Below are 22085 nucleotides of genomic sequence, written 5' to 3'. Positions count from 1 at the left end.
CCAGGACTAGCTGTCAGGCTAATTGCACACACCTGTGATGGGGACCACACATGTTTCTGTCACCACCTGCCTCGGAAAACGGTCAACACCAGTCTGAACTCTGGTCACCCTGTTCTCATCAAGCTCAAGTAGGGATCACGAAGCAAACCCAAACGTCTTGCCCCGCGTTCCGGTCATAAAACGCTTTCAACAACGCGCACGGCCGTCACGAGTGTTTGCTGAGATTTCCTGAGTAAATAGTAACATTAGTTCATTCAAGAACAACTAAGGAAAAAGTTGCAACGCATCGTTGATGTACTCGTCTTGAATCTCTCCTTTTATGTGCATATGTCCCATGAAGCCGTGACTACATGCTCATTATGGATTTGCCTCAGCTCCACTCAGCCCTTCACATCCTGCCCGAGCTTGCCAAACCTTCGGGAGCTCAGGGAGCGCTCCCTCAATATAGGGTTAAGCTTAAGTTTGTGTGCCGACAGTCATGCATGAACAAGGAGCTGCTCCACGATACCCGAGAGGTATGAAAGCAATATCGACTGCCTAAACTTTAGCATTAAAAGACCCACTTCATTTGTCATTGTATTTTCTCTTCTTCTTTTTTTTTTTTTTTTTCGTAGGCGAAGACCTATTGTATTGTTATTTGACACTGATTTAAAAACTGAGGAGTTGTGTGATTGTGCGTAAAAGATTAGTCTCGCACTGTCGGGAGTTTTAGCGTTATGAGTATAATCCGATTTTTAAGGATAGTGAAATTTTGTCTTCTTTTAACATACTGTAGGTTGGCTATCTATATTTATTCTAAAATATACCCAAATTTTATGTTGACAATTTGGACCCCAGCCCTTGAAATCATGAAAAACATTTAGAATGTTGTCCTGTTGTCCCATACAGACAGTAAGCTTTACCATTACCATGAGGTTAGCTAGTTGTTTGAGCCAAAAATATACTCCGTTTCAAGCTCTTGATGGTTATTCTAATACATTTTCCAGAAAATCAGACCCACTTTATGATTAAACAATAAACAGACTGCAAAGTGTCGGGCCCCCGTGTCAGCCAGTCAGCAGTCTTTCCACTTCCTGCCATGACTGAAACGGTTAAGGGCGCATTAAGCTGTTTTGCTCAATGGCCCTTGACCAATATAAAGAAGTACTGAAATAGCATGTTCTGATTTATGCCCTGTGAAGACATTATCAATGCATGCGAGCACATGCATGAACAGCAACACTCGCAGTTGCTGAAAAATAAGGAAATGTTAGAAAAAGATCAATTGCAGGCAAAAAAAATATGAAAAACATAAAATAAGGGAGACTATGGAAAACTAAATAAACATAATAAAAAAGGGAATCTGTAAAATTGAAAATACACTTTCCATTTGTTTTCTAGAGAACCCTTTGTTTGTTGGATCTAAATTATAGCTTGATTAAAGTCTAACAGAGGTCTACAGTAAATCCTGTGTGAATGTTTGCTGCATTTCCTCTCAAATGGGAAATATTGATCAGCGTGATTTCCCTGGGTACTGGGGAGCTGTAGAGGAAGAGTGAGAGACATTATTTAAGGGGCATGGAGCCTAAGTAGAAAAAAAAGAAAGGAGGAAAAATGTGACATTATTGTATGCCATGAAACATGACTTAGCCTGAGTGGCCTTTGATGGTAAGGCAAAAAGGTACTTCATCATTGTCTGCGTGGAAACCGGGGGGGTGGTTGTCTTGTGTTGATTTTACATTATTAATTTGAGCCACACAAGGTCATTGGGGCCGGTATAGTCATGAGAACTAGTTGTTATCTTAACACAGCTGTCGGGCTGAATCTGCATTGACTGATTATGCCATTGATTGGTAACGCTGAGAAGGAGAGCCTTTAGGATATTGCTCCAAATTCAGAGCCATGACTGCATTGTACCAAAAACATCCCCTAAAAACTGGCCTTATTTTTCAATCTCTACTGCAGTAACCAGCACTGCAGCTCTGAGAGCATTGTGTAATCATGCCTCAGACACCTTCAATCTGCTGTAAGCAAATCAAATGTAAATGTCTAAATGTTGCAAACATATGCTAATGCAGGAAAAACCTTGTGTGTGAGGGAGGGTGGGGGTGGGGGACGAAATAGAAAATAAACATTACAAAAACTGTGAAATCTTAAACAAAAGGGGGTTGAATCCTGAGCAGCTGGCATGGAATGAACTCTTCTGGAGAGGGAATGCCAGTTTCAGAGCGCCCCGAGCATCGATTTGGAGCCAAGGCAGTAAACAGCTTTTATCAGCAATAATGATGGCATAATCCCAGCTAAAGAGGAAAGTAGCATATGGTGCAAAGCTTACAACTGCAATCCCAACAAAGTAGGGGGGATTTTCATCACTTTGTCCACTTGAAAGACATTCTGCCAATTCATTTCTTTTTTTTTTTCTTCTTTCCAAGGATGATAATCCACACAGTAAAATTAACACAACTTGGGTACAATACTGAGCTTTTTTTTTTTTTTTTTTTTTTTTTTTCTTCATCTGTTGACTCGAGGCCAGTTGGATTTATGGAGCAATGCTGTTACGTATCTCCAAAATGTAAAACTGCAAACACTGTGATGTACACATAGTACCCCTGTGTTTTACAAGATGAGGACTATCGCTTCCCAAGCATAGGAGGGAGTCCCATTACAACCCCTCATATACATATGAAGCATGGATATAGAAAGTCATCCAGCAGTAGTGAATTGAAAATGAATTTCAAACAACGCATGTAGCTGCCACCTACACTGAAGGCAAAGCATCTCTGCTCTAGTGTCTCTACTTCAGCTGTCAGTTTTATCGTATCCTCCATCATTAAAACGATCAAGTTTTCCTTTTGATCAGACAACCAAGGCCAGAAGACAGCTCTTTTCCAGGAACAGTGTAATGCTGCCAAGTAGCACTCCAGACTGGCTTCAACCTCTTGTCATTGATTTTCCTCCAAGCTGTGACCATTCATTGTTTGTGACATTCTCCTGTCGGCTCTTTAACACCCTTCAACCAAATCAATTTCATATTTTTGTCAATGCCTTGCAACTGGATGAGTCAGATGGGAAGGGACGTCACATGATTTAAGATGTCGATTTTCTGGCAACAGTTTTATCTGCAGTTTTTACAAGACCTGGAAAGCTGGCACAATGTGTTTATTTAAAGATATATAATGGAGGAGTCGCAAACATAAGCTGGCATGCTCTGAGCTGAAACAATTAGTCATTCATTGATTAGTTGATCAGCATTGACTTACTGCAACTTGTCAAGTGTGAGGATTTTTTTGACATTCTTTGTTGTTTTTGTTTTTGCATGTTGGTAAACTAAATAGCTTTGAAGTTCAGACTGTAACATAAAAAGCATTGGTTGTAGAACTATTGTTTGAGACTGGGTATCGCTCAAGAGGTTTGATACCTTGTCTTTAATGTCGTTTCCGGAGTGATACTTTTTTCGATACCAATTTTTAAGGATTCATTTTAAGAAAAGTAAAATTACGTCAAACATTATAGTACAAATCTTTTTTCAATTGTTTTTATGCCGTTTAGAAGGGCAGAGTGTAGCCCCGGTTGTTTTCCGTAACTGCAATTTACCGATTCCTTAAACGCATCACATGGAAGCTATTATCAGATGCTAAAATTAACATGTTACAAAAGCACTGCTCATGCAGGCTATTGCTAGATGCTACAATTTATCGGTATTCCCTAAGCATTTCACATGCTATTGGTAGACACTAGCTAGCCGGCCGCACACAGAGAAGCCGTTTGTTTAGTAATTCGGTTGGTGTCATAAAAGTATCGAGGTTTGCTCCCGGCCCTACTTTTGACTAAGAATTCTCCCTCCAAAGACATCAATCAAGAATTAAAGTCTCCAGACTTGAACAGTCAGAGGAATTTTAGTTCACTATCAAATTATTTGTGTCAATTATTTGTTGACAGGGTTATTAATTTATTTACAGTATTTAAATGTATTCCATCTTTCTTTACATTAACCTACCAGACAGTGCCACAAACATTTACACTTTGACCATGAAACATTCTTGTTGAATTTCATATTTTCATAGCAGCAGTAGTAATGATCACATCAGAAGGAAACCGCAACAAACCACTTTCCTCAACTCTAACAAATGACAACATTTATTCTTTGCCTCTTCATAAGCCTAGCAGACCATATGGCATTGCCCTCCATTATACTTTCAATATCACACTAACAATGACAACAATAATAGCGTGGGTGACCTTGACTTCCCGTCTGGACTCTAAGAATAATATTTGATAGCAATATTAAGTGCAACAATAATGAGATGAATATTCCCCATTTAGTGTAGACAGCTTTAGGACAAATTTTGAAGGGAGAGCTGCCTGCTGCAGCTACATGCTGGTCACTCTTAGTTGTCAGGGCTGATTTATTGCCTCCTAGCTGTTCAATTTCACATTTTGTCCTCGTCATATCCCCGACTCATGATCATTCTGCACTGACCCTTGTAGGGCAGGCAGGGAATATTGATAAAACAATTATCTGCTTGCCGTTCATTTGATTTTCTATTTCAATTACGGATTGGAGGAGGCAAAAAGAAAAGATTGCGGCATTGATTTTTTTCCTACCTTACAACAGGAAGGAGGCAGGCTTTGATGGGATGCTTTGGTGACATGGAGAAGGCAAAGGAGAAGTGCGCACTAGCTTTAGGTGCTTTGCTTCTCTCCTGCTGTTGTACATGCTTTATGGCCTGTTTGTGAATTAAGGTTGATGCAGTATGGCCAAATAATGATTCAAAATGTAAAAACACATACAGATGCACCACCCCCTCCTTTTTCAAATCATATTTCAGACACATCCACTTTGACTACAGGTTATCTGAGTGATTATTGATGTTGACAATCCAAATGTGATGAGTGCAATAGGCTTTTCTCCATGGGGGACCAGCATGTTCATGCTGCTGCTGACCTGAGGTAAACACTGTATGTGCCATGCACTCTGGAGGCCAAAGGACCTTAAGGTCATAGCAGTTTGTCAGCGACACCATTCCACTCTCTTCCCCTTTCTGATGGTCTGCCACTGTCTATTTGTCACTCTAAAATGACAACACAGTTGCATCATACTTGTTTTTCCTGCAGCAGTGACACAATGCTCCACCACCTCTACATTGTGCGACATCGCGCTGTGATGGAAAGCATAGTGTGGGGATGATTTGAGGCACATACGAAACAATCACTGCTGCAACAGATAAAAATAAACCAAACGTACAGGAAGTGATTGAACTGGAAGAAGGTGCATGTTAAAAGCAGTTTCATTACAGAGAGCCATGTCAAAATGAATCCACTGCTGCATAAAATAAATAGATTCTTCTGTAAATGATTTGGAACATTGGTAATGGGCAAAGACCTAATGGGAATCCTGGTAAAATAGCCTTTGGGGAGCCTGGGAAAATCTGCCTCAGTGAAGTGGCCGGCTCTTGGCCAAAACCCTGTGTAGAGGGGAAGGGGAGGGGAGGGGAGGCAGAGACTTCACAGAGATGACAGAAAAGTGAGAGGGAGAGATAGACAGTCAGAGAAGGGTAAGAGAGGGAGTGAGAACGCACTCTCAAGGAATCTCCAGCCGTGGATGATGTTAAGTTCCACTGTTGAGCATAATCGCGTAAAAATGCTGAAGACTTGAAAGGGCTGATGATAATGCTATTGCTGTCCAGTGATCCAGCACGGTCACAGGCAGCAGCAGCAAGGCACAGTGCTGTACTACTTCCTATATCACAGTGCGCTTCGGCGCACACGGTAGCTCCCAGGAGATTTCACATGGCTGACCTTAAATAAGTTTGGCTTTGATCAAAGTTTAGCGTTAGCATGATCAGCCTGCTTACTGCAGATCAGGGGATCAGGGAGATGAGACCTGGGCTAGAAGGTCCTGGCAAAGACTCCTTCCCAAAGCTCCAGTGCACCCTTCCAACACTGGATTATGTTGGGCAATTAAGGTAATGAACTGGCTAACGTAACAGCGCATAATGATCCTTTTTATCCTTGTTCTCTAAGGTGCCTCTTGTACTTTATCTGACACATCTTTCTCTGTATCGCTTAAAAACAGCTTTGCTTTCTGTTTTGTATCCTGATGGTTGGTTCTCCAAATGCAGGAATTGATATCACAGGTAATTCAAGACAAAAGAAAACCTCCCCTAAGCATGTCTGTGAGTAATACAGTGTCCAGTAGCAAAGTCGAACAGTGGAGCTGTTGTTCATGGGGCAGCAAGGAGATGGAGTGCAGATGCACCTGTGTGGACATGCATTCGCCTGCACTGGTGTACATCGGACTGAGCGGTCAGGCCTCATGTCTCTGTGTGGCAGTGAAAACCTGCATTCCAGTTCCCCCAATCAACCTCCCACCCTATCAGTGCGCGACTTGTCTGCCTGCTCCCTTTTCATTTGAACACATTTTCTAGCCAAAAATTTCACTTCAATCTCACCTCATCTCTCCATACTACATTAACCCCTGGCAATTGCCTTCCAAATGACCCCATTAAGCTGTAATTGCCTCAGCAGGCCTGCTCCCTCGCTTGTAATTCTGTGCAGCGAACCCACCAGACGTTCCCCCGGCATTGTTTCATGTTCTGGCTCCCATCAGCCAGTTCAGATGCTGACCCCCCCCCCCCCCCCCCCCCCCCACACACACACACACACACACACCACCACCACCACCACCACTCACCCACCACTCCCCACCTCCTCCAGGTTGTGGCCGGAGCTGTTGGTGTTCACCACTAGCAGTGCCACTGGCAGGCTCTCCTCGTCTCCACAGTGAGCTCACACAGGAGGTGTCGTGCCCTCACTTCCTCCTCAACAGCCAAACTCACTGCCATTACACAAGCACATTCCCTACGAGAGGCCCTAAACAAAATATACCTCCGCCTGGCTTTTCATTATGTCATTCCCTTCATTCTAAAGATACCATACACGCAGTGTTCTGTCTAAGGTGTGATGAAGAGCAGCGACAAAAACAAGATGTTTTCTTTTGCCAGTCTGAATCTCTCCTCACGTGTCAATGGCAGAATTAATTGTGGCATAATATTTGTATGTTAAACCATCATTTCTCCCTTCAGTTGTCATTACAATGTTGTTGGGTGCAGGGAGCACAGCCGGCGATGACACCCGCCATGGCACCTCCCAGCACAACTTCACCTTTTCTGTTCCCACTAGGGAGCTGGTGTCAACACTGCTCAACTTTTTGACGAAGGCCTCCGCGGATAACTAACGCGCAAATGTGGATAGGTTGAGAAAGCGATCCTGACAGTGATGTATTGCAACTAGTTGCAGGTGTCAAAAAGAAGATGCTCTGCCAGCCATTGGTGTGCATGCACTGTACTGTATATATGCATGCATGCTCACATCTGGGCCCCTGCGTGTTTTTCTGAACGTGTCCCTTTGCACATCATGTGTATTTGTGCATGTATTCACAGACAATTGATGTGTGCTCATAACTGTTCATGAAGTGTTTACATGTGACCAGGTATGGGGTGGACTTGTGCTAATAATCCATTCAACACTCCCTCCATCTCAAGCAGCACATCCTCCCTTCCACACATACTGCTAAGACACCGCCTCTGTCTGCTCACCAAACCATAGTATAATCAACCGTCGTCCTACTGTACATTATATTTGTTTAAAAGGTTGTTGTTGTTGTTTAAATGTGAAACAACATAACTAAAAACACAGGTGCATTCATTTCCTTTTTTTTTTTTTTTTTTTTTTTTTACACTGCAGCGCTTCACTTTGATTTGAAAAGTGGTTTCAAAATTAATTCTAAACCTGAGCTACACAAGCTTTCTCTGAACACGCAAACCTTCAAAAATGCTTTAGATCATTTCGTTCTCTCGTTGCCCGTTTATTTAAATTCTTTCTTTTTCCTAAGCAAATGTTCCCAGGAATATCAAGGTGTTTTTGTTGCAAAGCTCTAACTGATCCGGGGGGATTTGCTTCCAACAGCCTGTCTCTCCCTCGCCTTTCAACACAAAACTCCGCGCTCCAATCAAAATGAACCACCAGGGACCCCCCTTCCCTCCCCCCTGAGCTACGCCTGCTCTGAGTGCTGTGATAGCAGCCTCTCTGCCATTGATCGCGGAGTTTAGCACAGAGCATGTATGCCACCGTTAGCAGAAAACAAAGACCTCGCTCCCTTTAATAGTGGCGCACACCGTTAATGCACCTAACGTCTTCTGTTTCCCTACGCCCCGAACAATGAATGAAAGAAAGCAGATAGCAATTAAAAAGGTTAACTAGGGTCCACGTCTAGTCACAAGTCATCTCTTTCACACAAATCTTTTTAGCTCATAAACAGACTGATATCTTTTGGGGGCGCACATTCACTTGCCACAAGAGATGAAAACACACATTCATGTCTTACTCATAATTGTGTTCCACGTTGCAAATCTAATTGTAGACACTGAATTCAAAAAGGAAACACAGCTTTATTGATCCACCTAACACAAACCAGGAGGATCTCATGAATTAGGAATGAGATAAATCACCATTAACCCCAGAGAACCCAGCTTGTGGTCGACCACTGACATACCGCACTGATTCCTTTTTTTTTTCTTCTTTCTTTTTTTTAATAATCGGGATAATTCTTTCTGGCAAAGTATAAATATAATTCTTCAATGAATACAGCATGTGTCTGTTTATTTAATCAAGGGCTGATTTACTTGTGACAGAGAATAAATTCTTCTATTTTCTGTGAGCCTCTATAAAATTGCCATCATTTTTAATTAATTCTTAATTAAAATATATTACACCACAGCTTCTACCCATCTCTCTTGATATTCTAACATAATCAATTCAGAACCATTTACATATCATTAATTAAAAGCTTTCCTCTCTCATCCTTAAAATCATAATGAGGGCCGATTCCTCATTAGTAACCTATAAGGGAGAAAATAACAATACAGTAGAGAATGGATGGCACATTCCACAGTGAGTCCTTTGTCTCTGAGTTTCTAAAAAGCATTTTTTTCTAATGCTTCTCAATTGGATTTAAGAATTACTGAGTCAATTGTGTAGACTCAATGAAAATAAGTGAAGCAACACAGACTCTCTTAGTATTTATCTGTGCCTCCATGCTGCTTGGAACAGGAAAACAAAGTAAATCAGTGTCATCAGGCAGGTTGATTTTGCACTAAATTACATTTAAACTGCCAAGAACTAAAAAGCAGAATTTATCATTCCAGATGTTTTGGCACAAATTATAATAATTTTTTTTAAGAAGTTTTGCAAATATATATATATATATATTCTTTTTCAGATTGCAAAACTGTAAACATACAGGTATATTTAAATGATCCAAATGTTCCTATTGTGGATATGTATTTGATTGTGCTCATTTGTGAATATTGATGCTGGACTAGAAAAAATAAATGCCCTAACTTTTAGACTTTTTACAGTGAACCTGCTGCAGTTCAGACAAATAACACGGCACATTTCTTTGAACAATAAACAACTCTATGTAAATACAAAAGCCAGTTTAATACTTGTTGATATGCCCTTAGATTGCATAATTCAATTGAACCGTAAATTTGTGTGCATCTATGCAAACAACAGGCTAAGATCATTTATTATCCACGTTCATACTATCTTTCCATCTTGAGCTCTCTTTTAAAGAAGAGTAATAATATCAAGTAATGATAGGTATTGTTATGCCGAGGATCAGGCACATCCTGATTTTTATCGCTCGTCTCTCACAGGTGCTCCGGCGTTACTTGTCAGGACTGCATGTCTGGGTCTTCCACATGTCAGATAAAAATCGCTGCACTTGGTGTTTCGGCAGCCTGACAGCAATTTATTTGAATGTTTTGTCACACTGGTGTTGGTGCATTTTGTGTGTGGGCTGCTCACCGGAATGGCAACAGCTCGTAGCTGCCTGACACTCTCACACACACACACACACACACACACACACACACACACACACACACACACACACACACACACACACACACACACACACACACACACACACACACACACGTGGTCTGGCATAAAAAAAAATAATTACAGATGCATACAACATGTGCTGAATGTCTACTTTAGATAATTAAAACCTGTGTATTTAAAAAAAAAAAAAAAAAAAAGACAAATGGCTGTAAGTGTACTGAATGTCCTCATTTATATCTAACACCCCATAAAGCAGGTGACACCACGTCATTAACACTCGCTATTCTTTTTAAAAAAATGTACTTTTTCATTTACACCTCCATGACCTACACACTTCCCCACATGAACCCAAAATAAAAATGTCACACCAGCTGGTAAACAAGCTACACTGAGGTGAATCCACAAATGCAGCCATGAAAAAAAAAATAGACTGCATATTAACATGTAAACCTAATCATTTTGTTTTTACTCTTCTCGTAATTGTAAATAGCATCAAAGTAAGTCACACTCTTGATTCCGAGCATGTTTAACACAGACCTCTCTAAAATCTTGTGATTCTCTGAGCTGACATGGAATATTGAGTAAGTTAATGAAATCCTCTCAAAGACAGGAACTCTATTTTTACACCATGATAATTAAAGTACGGCACAGTTATAATTTACAGCCCTCGCTTAATTGCATAGGAAAAGTAAAATGGGAGAGGTCTGCAGTATGAGAGGAGATTAAATATGTGTGTGTGTGTGTGTGTGTGTGTGTGTGTGTGTGTGTGTGTGTGTGTGTGTGTGTGTGTGTGTGTGTGTGTGTGTGTGTGTGTGTGTGTGCACCTCTTCACTCAGAAAGAGTGAATATAAAAGAGCTTCCTGTGCATCTAAACAACAGGATTGTATCTTTTAGCATCATGGAACGTATCAAAGATTAGGTAATGAAATATACACTGTTCTGTTTTTCTGCTACCGGGTCCTTTGACAAATCGAGTACAATCCAAAATCTCCATAAATCACTATTAAAGACAAGTATATCATCACCGGCGCATATATCTTCCCCAGCCTGACCCGTAGACTAATGAGAAAAGGCCCAGACTATCTTGTCTGATTAATTAATTCAAAATGTCGGCTGTTATTCAAATGTGAGGCTGGTGTTATTTGAATAACACTTGACAGCGACGCCTGAAGAAATAATTTCTGGTTTGTGAGGCTGCTGCGGCATTACTGATGATGGCTCATGGAAATGTTAGAAGCCGCGGAGTATTTTTCCCCCTCTTTGCTAGTCCTCTCGCTTTCCCTCCCTCACCTTCTCAGTCATGATAGCTCCAAGAAGTATTTCATTACTTCACCCCCCCCCCCCCCCTTTCTTCACAATTATGGCTCTTACCGTTTTTTTCCACTGTCTGTCCTTTCTCTGTGTTTGTATTCCCTCCCACAGCCAGCCCAGATCTACAGGGCAGCGCTTTGGCTCTGCAAGAGACATGCTGGCAAAGAGGAAGGTCATGGTTTTTACAACTGCAGCTCCCCAATGCTGACAGCCCGTGCTGCCAAAGTGACACACTCTGTTTGGCTTTCCCACGTTCATAGAGCTCCACGGCACTTCGTCTTTATCACAGAGCATGCCACACACACATACACACACAGACACACACACACACACACACACACACACACACACACACACACACACACACACACACACACACACACACACACACAACAAACACGCACATTTAATCAGCCTCAGAGCTCTGCATTTGCTGTCAGTATACAACAAAATGATCACACGTACAGACATAATCACAAAATATCACCACAGACAGAAGTTGGAATTATCCTATTTGGTCGCTCACTTTTTCCTTTTTCTGTCTTCCTTTTTTTTTTTTTTTTATTTTTTTTTTTTATTATTACGAACCACAGTGGATTGGGGGAAGGGAAAATAGGCACTGGAGAAAGAAAACCGTGAACGTACGTGCGAGGGCCTGGGGGCAGCGCACACCCCTCTATCGCTTCCCTCATCAAGCATGGATTCTAATCAGGGCTGGGGAGATATAAGACGCTCAGTCATTAAATAAATTAACTCTGCCACTCCATGCTCTCCTTCAGCACCCGTGCGAGGCCCGCCGTGCTCTGCATACTTACAGAGGCTCACCTTCACACCATAACCTAGCATTCCTGCCAACACACACACACACACACACACACACACACACACACACACACACACACAGGTTAAGAACTAAAGTTGAATATTTAAAGAAGGAGAGGAACCACACCTACTGTCCCTCATCAACTGATGTTCCCAGTCATAGAAAGCTTTTACTTAATTGCATTAATAGACCTAAAAGCAACCCTCTGGACATGTTTTAGGTATGTGCTGCAATTCTGCATTAAAAAAAAAAATCTCGGTGTGATAAATAATCTCTGAGATCCGGTGTTGATTCACAGGGTTGGAGAGACAGCATAGAGTTTTTTTTGAGGATATGTGCAGTGCACTGCCATTCATCAAGAGGAAGCAAGTGAGGTGACGAACAGTAAGAGAGCTCAGTGTCGGCTCGGATCACTGACACAAACAATCAAAGCTGACACAGTCTTCGTATAGCACCTGCCACTCCGGCAACACAAATAGATCAATATGAGGGGGGAATTCATTCACTGTTTAAAACTCATATCCTCGCACCCACATCATCTTGCAGAGTACTGTGATGTAAAAAGTGCATGCTTAATACATATCAATCACCCTGACAGAGGAAATGCTTATTTGAGGAGCCAACGTGAGGCAAATGCACGGCGTCAGCAGAATGTCCGTTGTCAAAACTTGCCATTTGAATTTTCAACCACATTGTGCGGAGACAAATGTCCTTAGAAATCCCTGACATTGCAATTTATATCATTTTAACGCGTGCTTTAATTCTCCATTACTTAGAGAGGAAGTACCTGGGAGGGTGGAAACGCATTAGAGAAAGTAAGAAATGAACAGAAGGGTCTGGGGATCTCTCTAGCAGACACAATTAAATATTCATGTGTCTCCTCCTAGGACACAACAGATACAGATCATTATCATGGCAACAGCACACCACCATTTTGTTCACACGTTTGGCTCTGAATCAATGGGTGTGTATAAAATTCCATATAAAAAGGAGACACATCAGTTATTAACCCCATTATTAAAATCAGAGGTGCTTCTTTTTTTAGTACAAATTATCACTTCAAATGATCCTGCACAGATTACAAAAAATGTTAATCATCAGTGGGATGTTCAGACTCTTAATTCTCAGTTAAAATTATGAGCAGCGGATGAACATCTTTGCAAAGGTATGTGTCTTGTCTTGTCTTTGAGCCACATGCCATGGGACAATACACTGGCCCACAATATGAGGGAATCATTCCAAAATTCATTCCAAGTCCTTTCCTGCTTCCTGCTTGAGGAAAAAGCCGGAGAAGAATAGCAGTAATGTACTCTGGATGACCTCCACTTTCTAAAGAGAGGAGAAACCAGCCTTTTTTTTTTACTTTTCAATCCCTATCAAAGAGAAGCAAAAGGAGGGACAGCATTCCCCTGCTCGCCGTCATTAATCATAGCTTTCTGGGAGCAAGTGCATATTAATTTCTGTCATCCCAAACATCATTTGGTATTGTTATGCCACGGCTTAGTCCTCATTCACCAGCAGACGTCGGCCGTTCCTCCTGGTTTGAGGGAAGACAGGGCCTGTGTGGCTGTGTTTCAGAGCAAGAGGCCTTTATCCCTGGGGCTCTGACACCAATTAAGCCATTTCACCGGGAGACGAAAACAGGGCCCGCCGTTTCACTGTAACATGAGCCAGCACCTAAGCTGCTGGCCCCTCGCCATCTTTCCATTACTTCAGACACAAAAATGAACTTGAAGGACTTAAGAAAATAAAAGGATGGTCTGTTTAGCAAATGGCCGCACTTTACTGACCGCAGATGAAATTACAGAGAGGTATTTATGTTTTTGACACCAGCAGTAGCAGCAGCTCAGTTTCTCCCTCATTAGCTACAGTAACGCACTTTTTTATAAATTATTTTACATTTAAATTCACTGGCAATATCAAGATTTATGCCACAACTGATAAGAAAAGTGCTCAGTGTGCACTTCCTTTTTACATCTTCTTTCCCCCCATAGTTGCCTTTTAACAGGCAGCAGCGTGGAGCTTGTCTTAGGGCTAGAGCAGAATAATGCAAGGTTTGTTATGAATTAAATATTAGAAATCTTAACACAGCAGCCAATAAGAATTATTTGCCTTATTAAAGCAGCAGAAGACGCTGATTAAAATTTCATTGCATTGCAGTCTTTTTCCCATTTCTGCCTTCAATATATCATTCTAATGTATGAAACGTGGAACAATGGCATCTGGAACAATGGGAAGAGGGGCTTCATTTCCAAGCTTGCAAATGAGGAAAAGACAGCACGGATTAACTTTTTTTTCTGTTTTTGGAAAACAATCTTGTGTAAAGAAAACAAAGGTGACAATTATGTATCACTGCTTTTTTCAAGTAACAAGCAATAGACAGCTACACTGTCAAAACATAACAAATGAGATTTAAAATGTGTACATTTACCGACGTCAGTCTTCAATTCTTTTATAACTTTAGCGACAGAATCCCATCACCTGTAGGAGTAACACCTCCACACACTCAAAAGCAGTCTTAAAAGGATTGTTTTCAGTGTTCCTGCACTCACAACTGATAGGTCATTTAGTTGTCCACATGTAATGTGTACAGAGTAAATGAACATCATGGTGTCTATTGTCCCATGAGGAAAACTCTTCCCTGAAACACTAGAGCTAATGAAATAGGGACCTATAAATAGCGGAGTCATTACTGAGAGAGGACTTGCTTTGCACCAGTCTTTCACTCTAACCCTTTTTACACTAATAACCAGCTCTATGGCATTACATGGATTCGGCCATCGAGTGACACCGTAATGAACATCATGACACAGGAGACTCAGAGAAAAGTTCATGTGGAAAAAAAGTCTATGTGGTTTCCAATTTTTGGATGTAAATAAATACAAGTTAAAGGTAAAAGCATAAGTAAGATTCACTCTACTTCAAAAGTATTAAGAAAAAAATATGTACAATATGTATAATATGAGGTTTCATAATCACGGGCACGTTAGAAATAAACAAATTTTTTACAAATGTGTATTTTATTAACATATTTGTTGACTACTTTTACAAGTAAAAAAAATTACCTGTGAATTTGTCCATTTTGAAATAGTGAAAACTTCATAATGCAACTTTTGCAAAAGTAAAATCTGGTTCAAGACCACACATGCATGAAAACTTATCAACTCACGTCAACATGACACATCTATTTATATTTACATCAAGTATTTATTCAAATCAACATAAAAGGGGCAATCTATTTCTACAGAGGTCATAATTTGTCCCACCTTCCTCCTGTCTGCTTCAGGTTTATTGTTATTTTTACATTCAGCAAAAAACAAATGCCGCAAAGAGAGAAAAGAGTTTCCAACAGGCACGCTCCTACTGCTGTAAACTAATTTCAATCAATCCTTCCTTTTTGCATCCAAAGCAGCCTCTGCTGGCTGCCACCGCCTGAAGATAACTATTTCACCACCTCTGTCATGCCTAATTAACAACTCAGATGTACAATTCAGAAATTTTGCAATTAACCTACTAAAATATTGTTGGAGGATGCTAATTGTTATGCCAGTTGCCATAAAGACTCATTTGCATAACGTATGTGCAAAAAACAATTATGAGCTGTTGATCGTGCAGGAGCCCGCAGAAAACGCTTGGAGCGATAGAGGGGGAGAGAGGGAGACATGTGCAAGATGGGTGCTCGCGTGTGCAGATGGAGGGACAGCATTGGATCATTGTACAAAAAAAAAGCAGATCTGAGGCGCCGTACGTGCAGACACCAGCCAGCACCGCTGCAGAGGCATCTCTCTCCACAAAACAAAAGCCTTTTACCCTTCCAAATGAAACTGATATGTACACTCTCGTTTTTATTTTTTCCTCTGCTCTTTTTGTCTGGCTCTCCTTCTTTTCATCTTTGCTGATGGGGAAATGGACGGTATTTGGGAGCTACTTAGATAATAGCCACATCTTCCCCGGTCCCCCTCGTGCTTTAGAGGAGGAAGCACTAGTGGCCCTTCTATTGAGACAGTCAGGAACCCAGCTGTGCAAGAGCCATTCGGCACAACACTATCTAGTCACTGCAGCCGCATCACTGGGGCTCTCTGAGACAAAAAGCAGCCAAAGTCAATTGTCTCTGCTGCTGAATAGCTTTCTGTTCTCTGTCATGCATTTACTGGAGCTTTTTCAGGATGAAGAAAAACCCACAAGGTAGTAAAATAAAAGTAAAAATACACAGTAAATATATTTTAGTTTCCTAGCTTGTAAGTAGGATCCTTTTATTTCAGCTGCAGCTGCAATGATGATAATAATAATAATAATAATAATAATAATTCCGATAATAATGATAATAGATTAGTATTAATAATATTAACCCAATTGGAAAGAGAAGGCTCATTAACTTTGTCAGGGAACATTGAAATTATTGTTCCCTGTAGATTTAAAAAAAATGCTTACCTCTGTCCTAACTCTATTTACTCCAGGTAATGCTTTTAGTGTGCCTTGCATGTGGTTAATTACAGGCTCATCCTGAACTGTATTTAGTTAGCGCAGTCCTTCTTAGCTGAACACTATACAGGGTGGAATGTTGAGCTTTTTCAGAAGCCAAATGAAACATGTGCAACAAAACGGCGACACTGGCTCGACCTGTGAGTGTAGTCCCTCCCTAATCCACTGCTCTAAAGACTGGATCGCAGCATTTATCAGCCAGAATCTGCCACATTCTCTCCCCTCCCTTTCCTACCTCTCCAGACCCCCCCCCCCCCCCCCCCCCCTCGTTTCTGAACCTGATGAGTCAAAGGTCAGGAAAACAACAAGTCAATACGCAGCCAAAAGACGCGCCATGCAGCTGAGAGAGCTGTGGAGAGGGCTAAGCCTCTCTGTAGCACTCCATGATTTAGCCTGTAATAGTTTTCTGTAATCTCTTTCTATTGATTAAACCTCACATCAAAGAGGAGTCTTGCTACAGAACCTCTCTTTTGCTGGTCAGAAATACCATATGGAGGTAATCTTTCACCTTTGTTATTCTTGCCGCTCCCGCTGCTGCTGCTGCTGCTGCGAGCCTCTCTTCCAAGCATGAGAGCAAGACAAGGGAGTAGCCAGCAGGATAAAACAAACCCAGCACATAGGAATAACTGTTAAACTCATCTCATCTCACAAAAATTTTCACTCAATGCATTCATTGTCTTCTCATGCAGCCTGCAGAGAAAAAGGTACACTGTGAATGTATCCTTTGTCCTGAGACAGTTAGAAATACGAGAGAATTTGAACCGCCAATTTTTATGTTCGTACCAAAAGAAACACATCCCACACTGACGGACAAAGAACAACACTTGCCAACCGGATCTCACATTTAGCTTATCTAAATGCAAAACCAAGAAAATTTGGGGGGAGAAAAAAAAAAAAAGCCTCCTGCTAAAAACACTCAATTTAGTGACAGGCAAATGACTTCATGCTGCCACTTAATCTCATTTCTTGCATAATGCTCTCTAATTAGCATATCAAAGTGAATTAATACTTCTAGGGCATTAGCAATGCAGAAATATGCCATAGCTCTACAATAACAGTTAGAAGAGTGCCATAAACTTCTAAACACCCTGAAAAGTCTTCAAAATGTCTCGCTATTACTAGAAAATGTAACTTTATTACCGCTCTTTTTTCAAAAACCTAGAAAATCTCATTTAAAATCATTCTCGCTACCTTGATCACAGAATAATACAAAGCCAGACCTTAGTCTCACTATTCATCTGCACACTAGACAATCCCTGATAACATGATACATGCACACAGTAATTACACTGATGATTCTTGGACCGCTTTCAAATGTATTATTAAAAGTCATTTTCAGCCAGTGGTGGGTTGCATGGCTAAAAGACAGCAGTCCCATGTGCAATGTGAACAGACATGAAAGGGCCAAGAGAAAGCCCTGTGAATGATGCTTCAGGAACCAGTGAAAGGCTCACTGTGTGCTGGAAAAACAGGCCGGTCAACAAGGCCACCAGACCAGCTGAGCTCTGTCAATGGCTAAGAGGGGGAGGCTGTGACTCTAAACCACAGGTTAACCATGCACACACGCACACACACAAAAACACACACACACACACACACACACACACACACACACACACACACACAAAAGCTTGTTCTCCCTCTCCTCCTATATCTCCTCTCTTTCTTACACACACTTCTTCCCAGGCACGTATAATCTCTCACAGACGTACGTGTATGCATATTAATTTAAAATGATCTGTCATTTTCGCTTACGTTTTTATGATACTTTGAGTGCCTTTTTAAACCTGAGAAACCTAAACATTCAAACCAGAGCCATCATAAGTTTCCACACACAAACGCGTCTGATTAAAGGAACTTGAAGAGTTACCTAATATAACCCAAGTTTCAAATTAAAATCACCTATCTAAATATTTCTTTCCACATTCTACAAACTCAGCAATGCTTTCACATCAAAGCTGGAACTTTGTGTGATGTGTGTCTTCTGCTTTTCTTGCTCTAGCTCTTTTATTGTCTGAACTAAATAAACATAGCAGAACACCTCGGCTACAGACTGTGGACTCTCTGCCTGCCCCTGTGGACGCCACCTGTGTTGAGGAAGTTCATAAACTTTTATGATCTCCTCCAAGCTAATTTCCCCATAAACTGCACAAAGGTCACAAATCTGACAAGGCATCGGGTTCCCTCAATTGTTTTTGTTTTTCCTATATTGTTATTTTTCTTTGACTGAGAAATATCCACTTGGAAAATAAATAGTGACGTACAGCAGTTTTGATAATAAGCCATCTATTTCAAAAGCACTTTGTTTTACTTTCAAGAATATAAAATACAGGACATAATAAAACATGGTATATAAAAAAAAAACTAAAAAAAAAAACTATTGTTACTAAAAATCTATTATGTCTTAATTTAAGAAATAAAAGGGATGCTGTTTATTGTATGTCACTTAAACATTGTGTAATAAGTGTAGAAACATTGATCTGTCTGGACAAAGGTGACTTAGAAAAAAAATAATATGCCAAAGTTTGAGCTATTAGTTATATAACACAAAAATATCACCTATATTTCAACTGCCGCTCATATATGTGTGTATACGTGTGCACGCACATGAAGACTTTTAGACTCTGGTTGTGAAAATACCACAGACCTGATGCTTTTTTTCTATTTTAAATTTTAACAAAATTATAATTTTCTACAATCGGTTTCTGTGATTTGCATTTTACTAGGGTTAACTATCCACATTTGTAGAAAAGCTGTCCGCATGAATTTGAGATCTAATTGTTGATTGAGAGCGTAGTCCCCTTATTTGTGGAAAGCCTTGGCAATTGTTGTCAGGTTATAAAGCATGAATTCTGTGTGATCTTAGCTATGTAGAGCATATGCTGCGGGATTTCCCCATCCTGCTCTGTGCCAGAGTGCTGAGGGTGAAAGCTGGAGCGCACTTTCTGTTTAAATCCAAGCAACCAGTGCTGGAAAAGACACTCCTCCAGAAACAAGAGCATCTTCAGTGGAAAAAAGAATCTACCTACATTACCGTGACAACCGTACTTTTTCTGTATGGGGCAATGACATATTTTAAAACGTGATTGATTAATTTGGGCAGAGGTCCCCTGTAACCTGGATGCAGGCTGCCATCCGATCACTGGGAGGTAAAAAAAAAAAAAAAATACCTGTGTGCTATTGTGGTGAGTCTCCAGTACTATTTTTCTTTGAGTTTATAGACAAACAATAATATTTTTACACAAAGATCTTACCTGTCTTTTCTTTGATTTCACAGAGAACGCTGAAGAGTGCTGGTTTCATTCTGTGACAGTTCAGTCCATGTTTCCTGTTTCAGTATAAGAAAAAATAAAATATTGAAATAAGTTCACTGATAAATCACATTAGACATTATAATTATAATTATTTAAGGTTCTAAGTTTAGTTATCACTGTATTATGCCTTGAAATATTCCAACCTACACATGTCTGTCAAAAGTTTGCATTTTCTACTATATTTGCAAAGTTAAAAGAAAATAATATAAAATAATGCAAATGATAATAATCCATTATGAATATTACTTTCAATGGCAGTTTCTTCACACAATGGGTATAATGGCGTGAATTGTATTTTTTAACAACAGTTCTAGTTTTGCAGATGTATGAACATTTATAAAGGACGTGTGCACACAAACTTTTTGTCCAACACAACCTCACTCAGGTTCACGTTGGCTGTTCAAATAAAATACTGTTGTTCCCTCAGTGACAACTTTCTCGTGTTAAAATGCTCTGCGAGGCAATAAAAACACCTCACTGTAAGATTATCATTAAAGCCACTCCAGCCTATTGTTATGCATTGGGGAGTTCAGTTAAGCGGGCCACATCTCAATAATGATGCGTTCAGCGTTTTGGTGGGGCGAAGTTAATAAAACATATAAATCAACCAACTTTGCTTGCGCCTCGTCCAGACTTTGATCAGTTATGGTCATTATTTGATGCAGAATGTCACCAATGTCTTGTTTTCTTCCGTCTCCGTCTGTCCCATCGTGTCCATGTGGAGGCGGCAGTGCCATGCCTCCTTGTACCGAGTGGCCGGCCAGACTGACACCGGCGATCGACTGCATGATCCGGGCTTGATCGTCCATAGTAGCCGCTAAAGAGTCTGTGCACTGAGCCACACAAATTGAAAAACTCATATACGAAATCGGCTACAACATGTACCGCAGACTAGAGGGTTACACGACTGTGTGATTTCTCAGCGATATAGGAGCACACACGATTTCTTTTTTAAAATGAAGACGATAGCAGTGGTGTTTTAGCGTAAATCTTGTGTCCAAGTTCTCGCTGTCCTCTCGCTGTTTTTACGCGCGATCCAAAGTGCCAAAACGCGTGGCTATGTTTGTAGAAAAACGCATAAATCTTTTTTCCTCTTCTCAAAACTTCTTTGTCAAAATTGAAGGTCCATCGTATCCCGCACGAATCCTCATACCAATCTGTCTTTTCTCTGGGATCTGACGGCTGATACAGACAGAAACGCTCCTTGGTGATCTCTCATTTATCAGCGCTCTTCATGGGATTCCCGGCGCATTTCCTCTCGAAAATGTCCAAATCCTCCTCGTGAAGCACCGGCAACAAAAATATCCAATGTGGAAACGTGTAAACAAATAAAACAATCTTAGGCTTGCAGGTGTTGCCAACTATAAATGTGCAGAAATGATTCCCGCGACAGCTGACAGTGTTAAAAAAAAAAAAAAAAAAACACAATCTGCAGAATAAGGTGTCCAAATGTGGCTATAAAAATATGAAATGTACAAAAAGTTGAGAGATTTCTGTTTAGAAAAAAAAATGCCACAGCGGAAAGAAATTAATTAGGATACAACGCTGTATAAAGGCGATGCGCGAAAAATATCTTGCCCTGCTGAAATTTATGAGCTCCAGCCTCTGCCTGTGTGTGTTTTATGTTGTTTGATGGTAGCGGTAGTGAGCGATTGACAGTGTGCCAATGCCACTCACTCAGTGCAGACGTGTCAGAGCAGGGAACAGGGGTAGAAAAAAAAAAAAATAATAAAAAAAATACAAAATACGAAATGAAAATGCACGCTCCGCCCTGCAGAGGAGGGGTCTATATTCTTGTCACTTCTCGCCTGAACACCGAAAAACAAAATGTTAAGAGCTAGTACTTAGGATGGTGATTATAATGATGAAAGCACGGCAGAGTCCCCTCTCTCTTTCTTGCAGCAGCGGCAGCAGGGTATCCTCGTTTCCTCACGCGTGCACGTGCAGCTATGTGCATATTCTCTAGCAATAATAAAGATTTGGCCCTGCTACAACACGGGCAAACACATAATGAGAGTTTTTATACAGTTTGATGTAGAACTGCATAGTCTCTTGTACGCCTTGGTTCAAGCCAGGCAAGCAGTAGACATGTTTATATTATTGGAAAGTAAAGCTCCTCGACCAATCCCGTGCGAGAATGACGAAGACTGACGATCCGCGTGTCCTATTACTGGCAGATGCATGATACCGAAAGCCCACCCACTTCATCCCTCCATCTTCACACTGCTCCTACAAAAGGATGGGAACTTCTGATTGGTCGTTGCTAC

General features: G+C 40.8%; 1 protein-coding gene across 5 annotated transcripts in view; it reads right to left on the bottom strand.

Moving 5' to 3' along the window:
* pbx3b (pre-B-cell leukemia homeobox 3b) overlaps window positions 1-21852 on the bottom strand; it is a 58381-nt gene extending 36529 nt beyond the window's left edge. For 2 of the 5 annotated variants that reach the window (XM_069178502.1, XM_069178504.1), the window contains exons 1-2: window positions 20431-21852; window positions 19759-19832 (exon numbers count right to left, since the gene is read on the bottom strand). In XM_069178502.1, the coding sequence (XP_069034603.1) occupies window positions 19759-19832; window positions 20431-20678 (322 nt within the window). In that variant the 5' untranslated portion in view covers window positions 20679-21852. The remainder of the gene's footprint in view (window positions 1-19758; window positions 19833-20430) is intronic. The other 3 variants (XM_069178505.1, XM_069178506.1, XM_069178507.1) reach the window with 2 other exon arrangements.
* Between the last annotated feature and the right edge of the window lie 233 nt (window positions 21853-22085).

This window comes from Embiotoca jacksoni, unplaced genomic scaffold, assembly GCF_022577435.1.
Source record: "Embiotoca jacksoni isolate LCO1_2020_lvr unplaced genomic scaffold, fEmbJac1.0.p SCAF_8, whole genome shotgun sequence".
NCBI lineage: Eukaryota > Metazoa > Chordata > Actinopteri > Embiotocidae > Embiotoca > Embiotoca jacksoni.
Note: the sequence above shows the minus strand (reverse complement) of the source record. Positions and strands in the feature narration are given on the sequence as shown.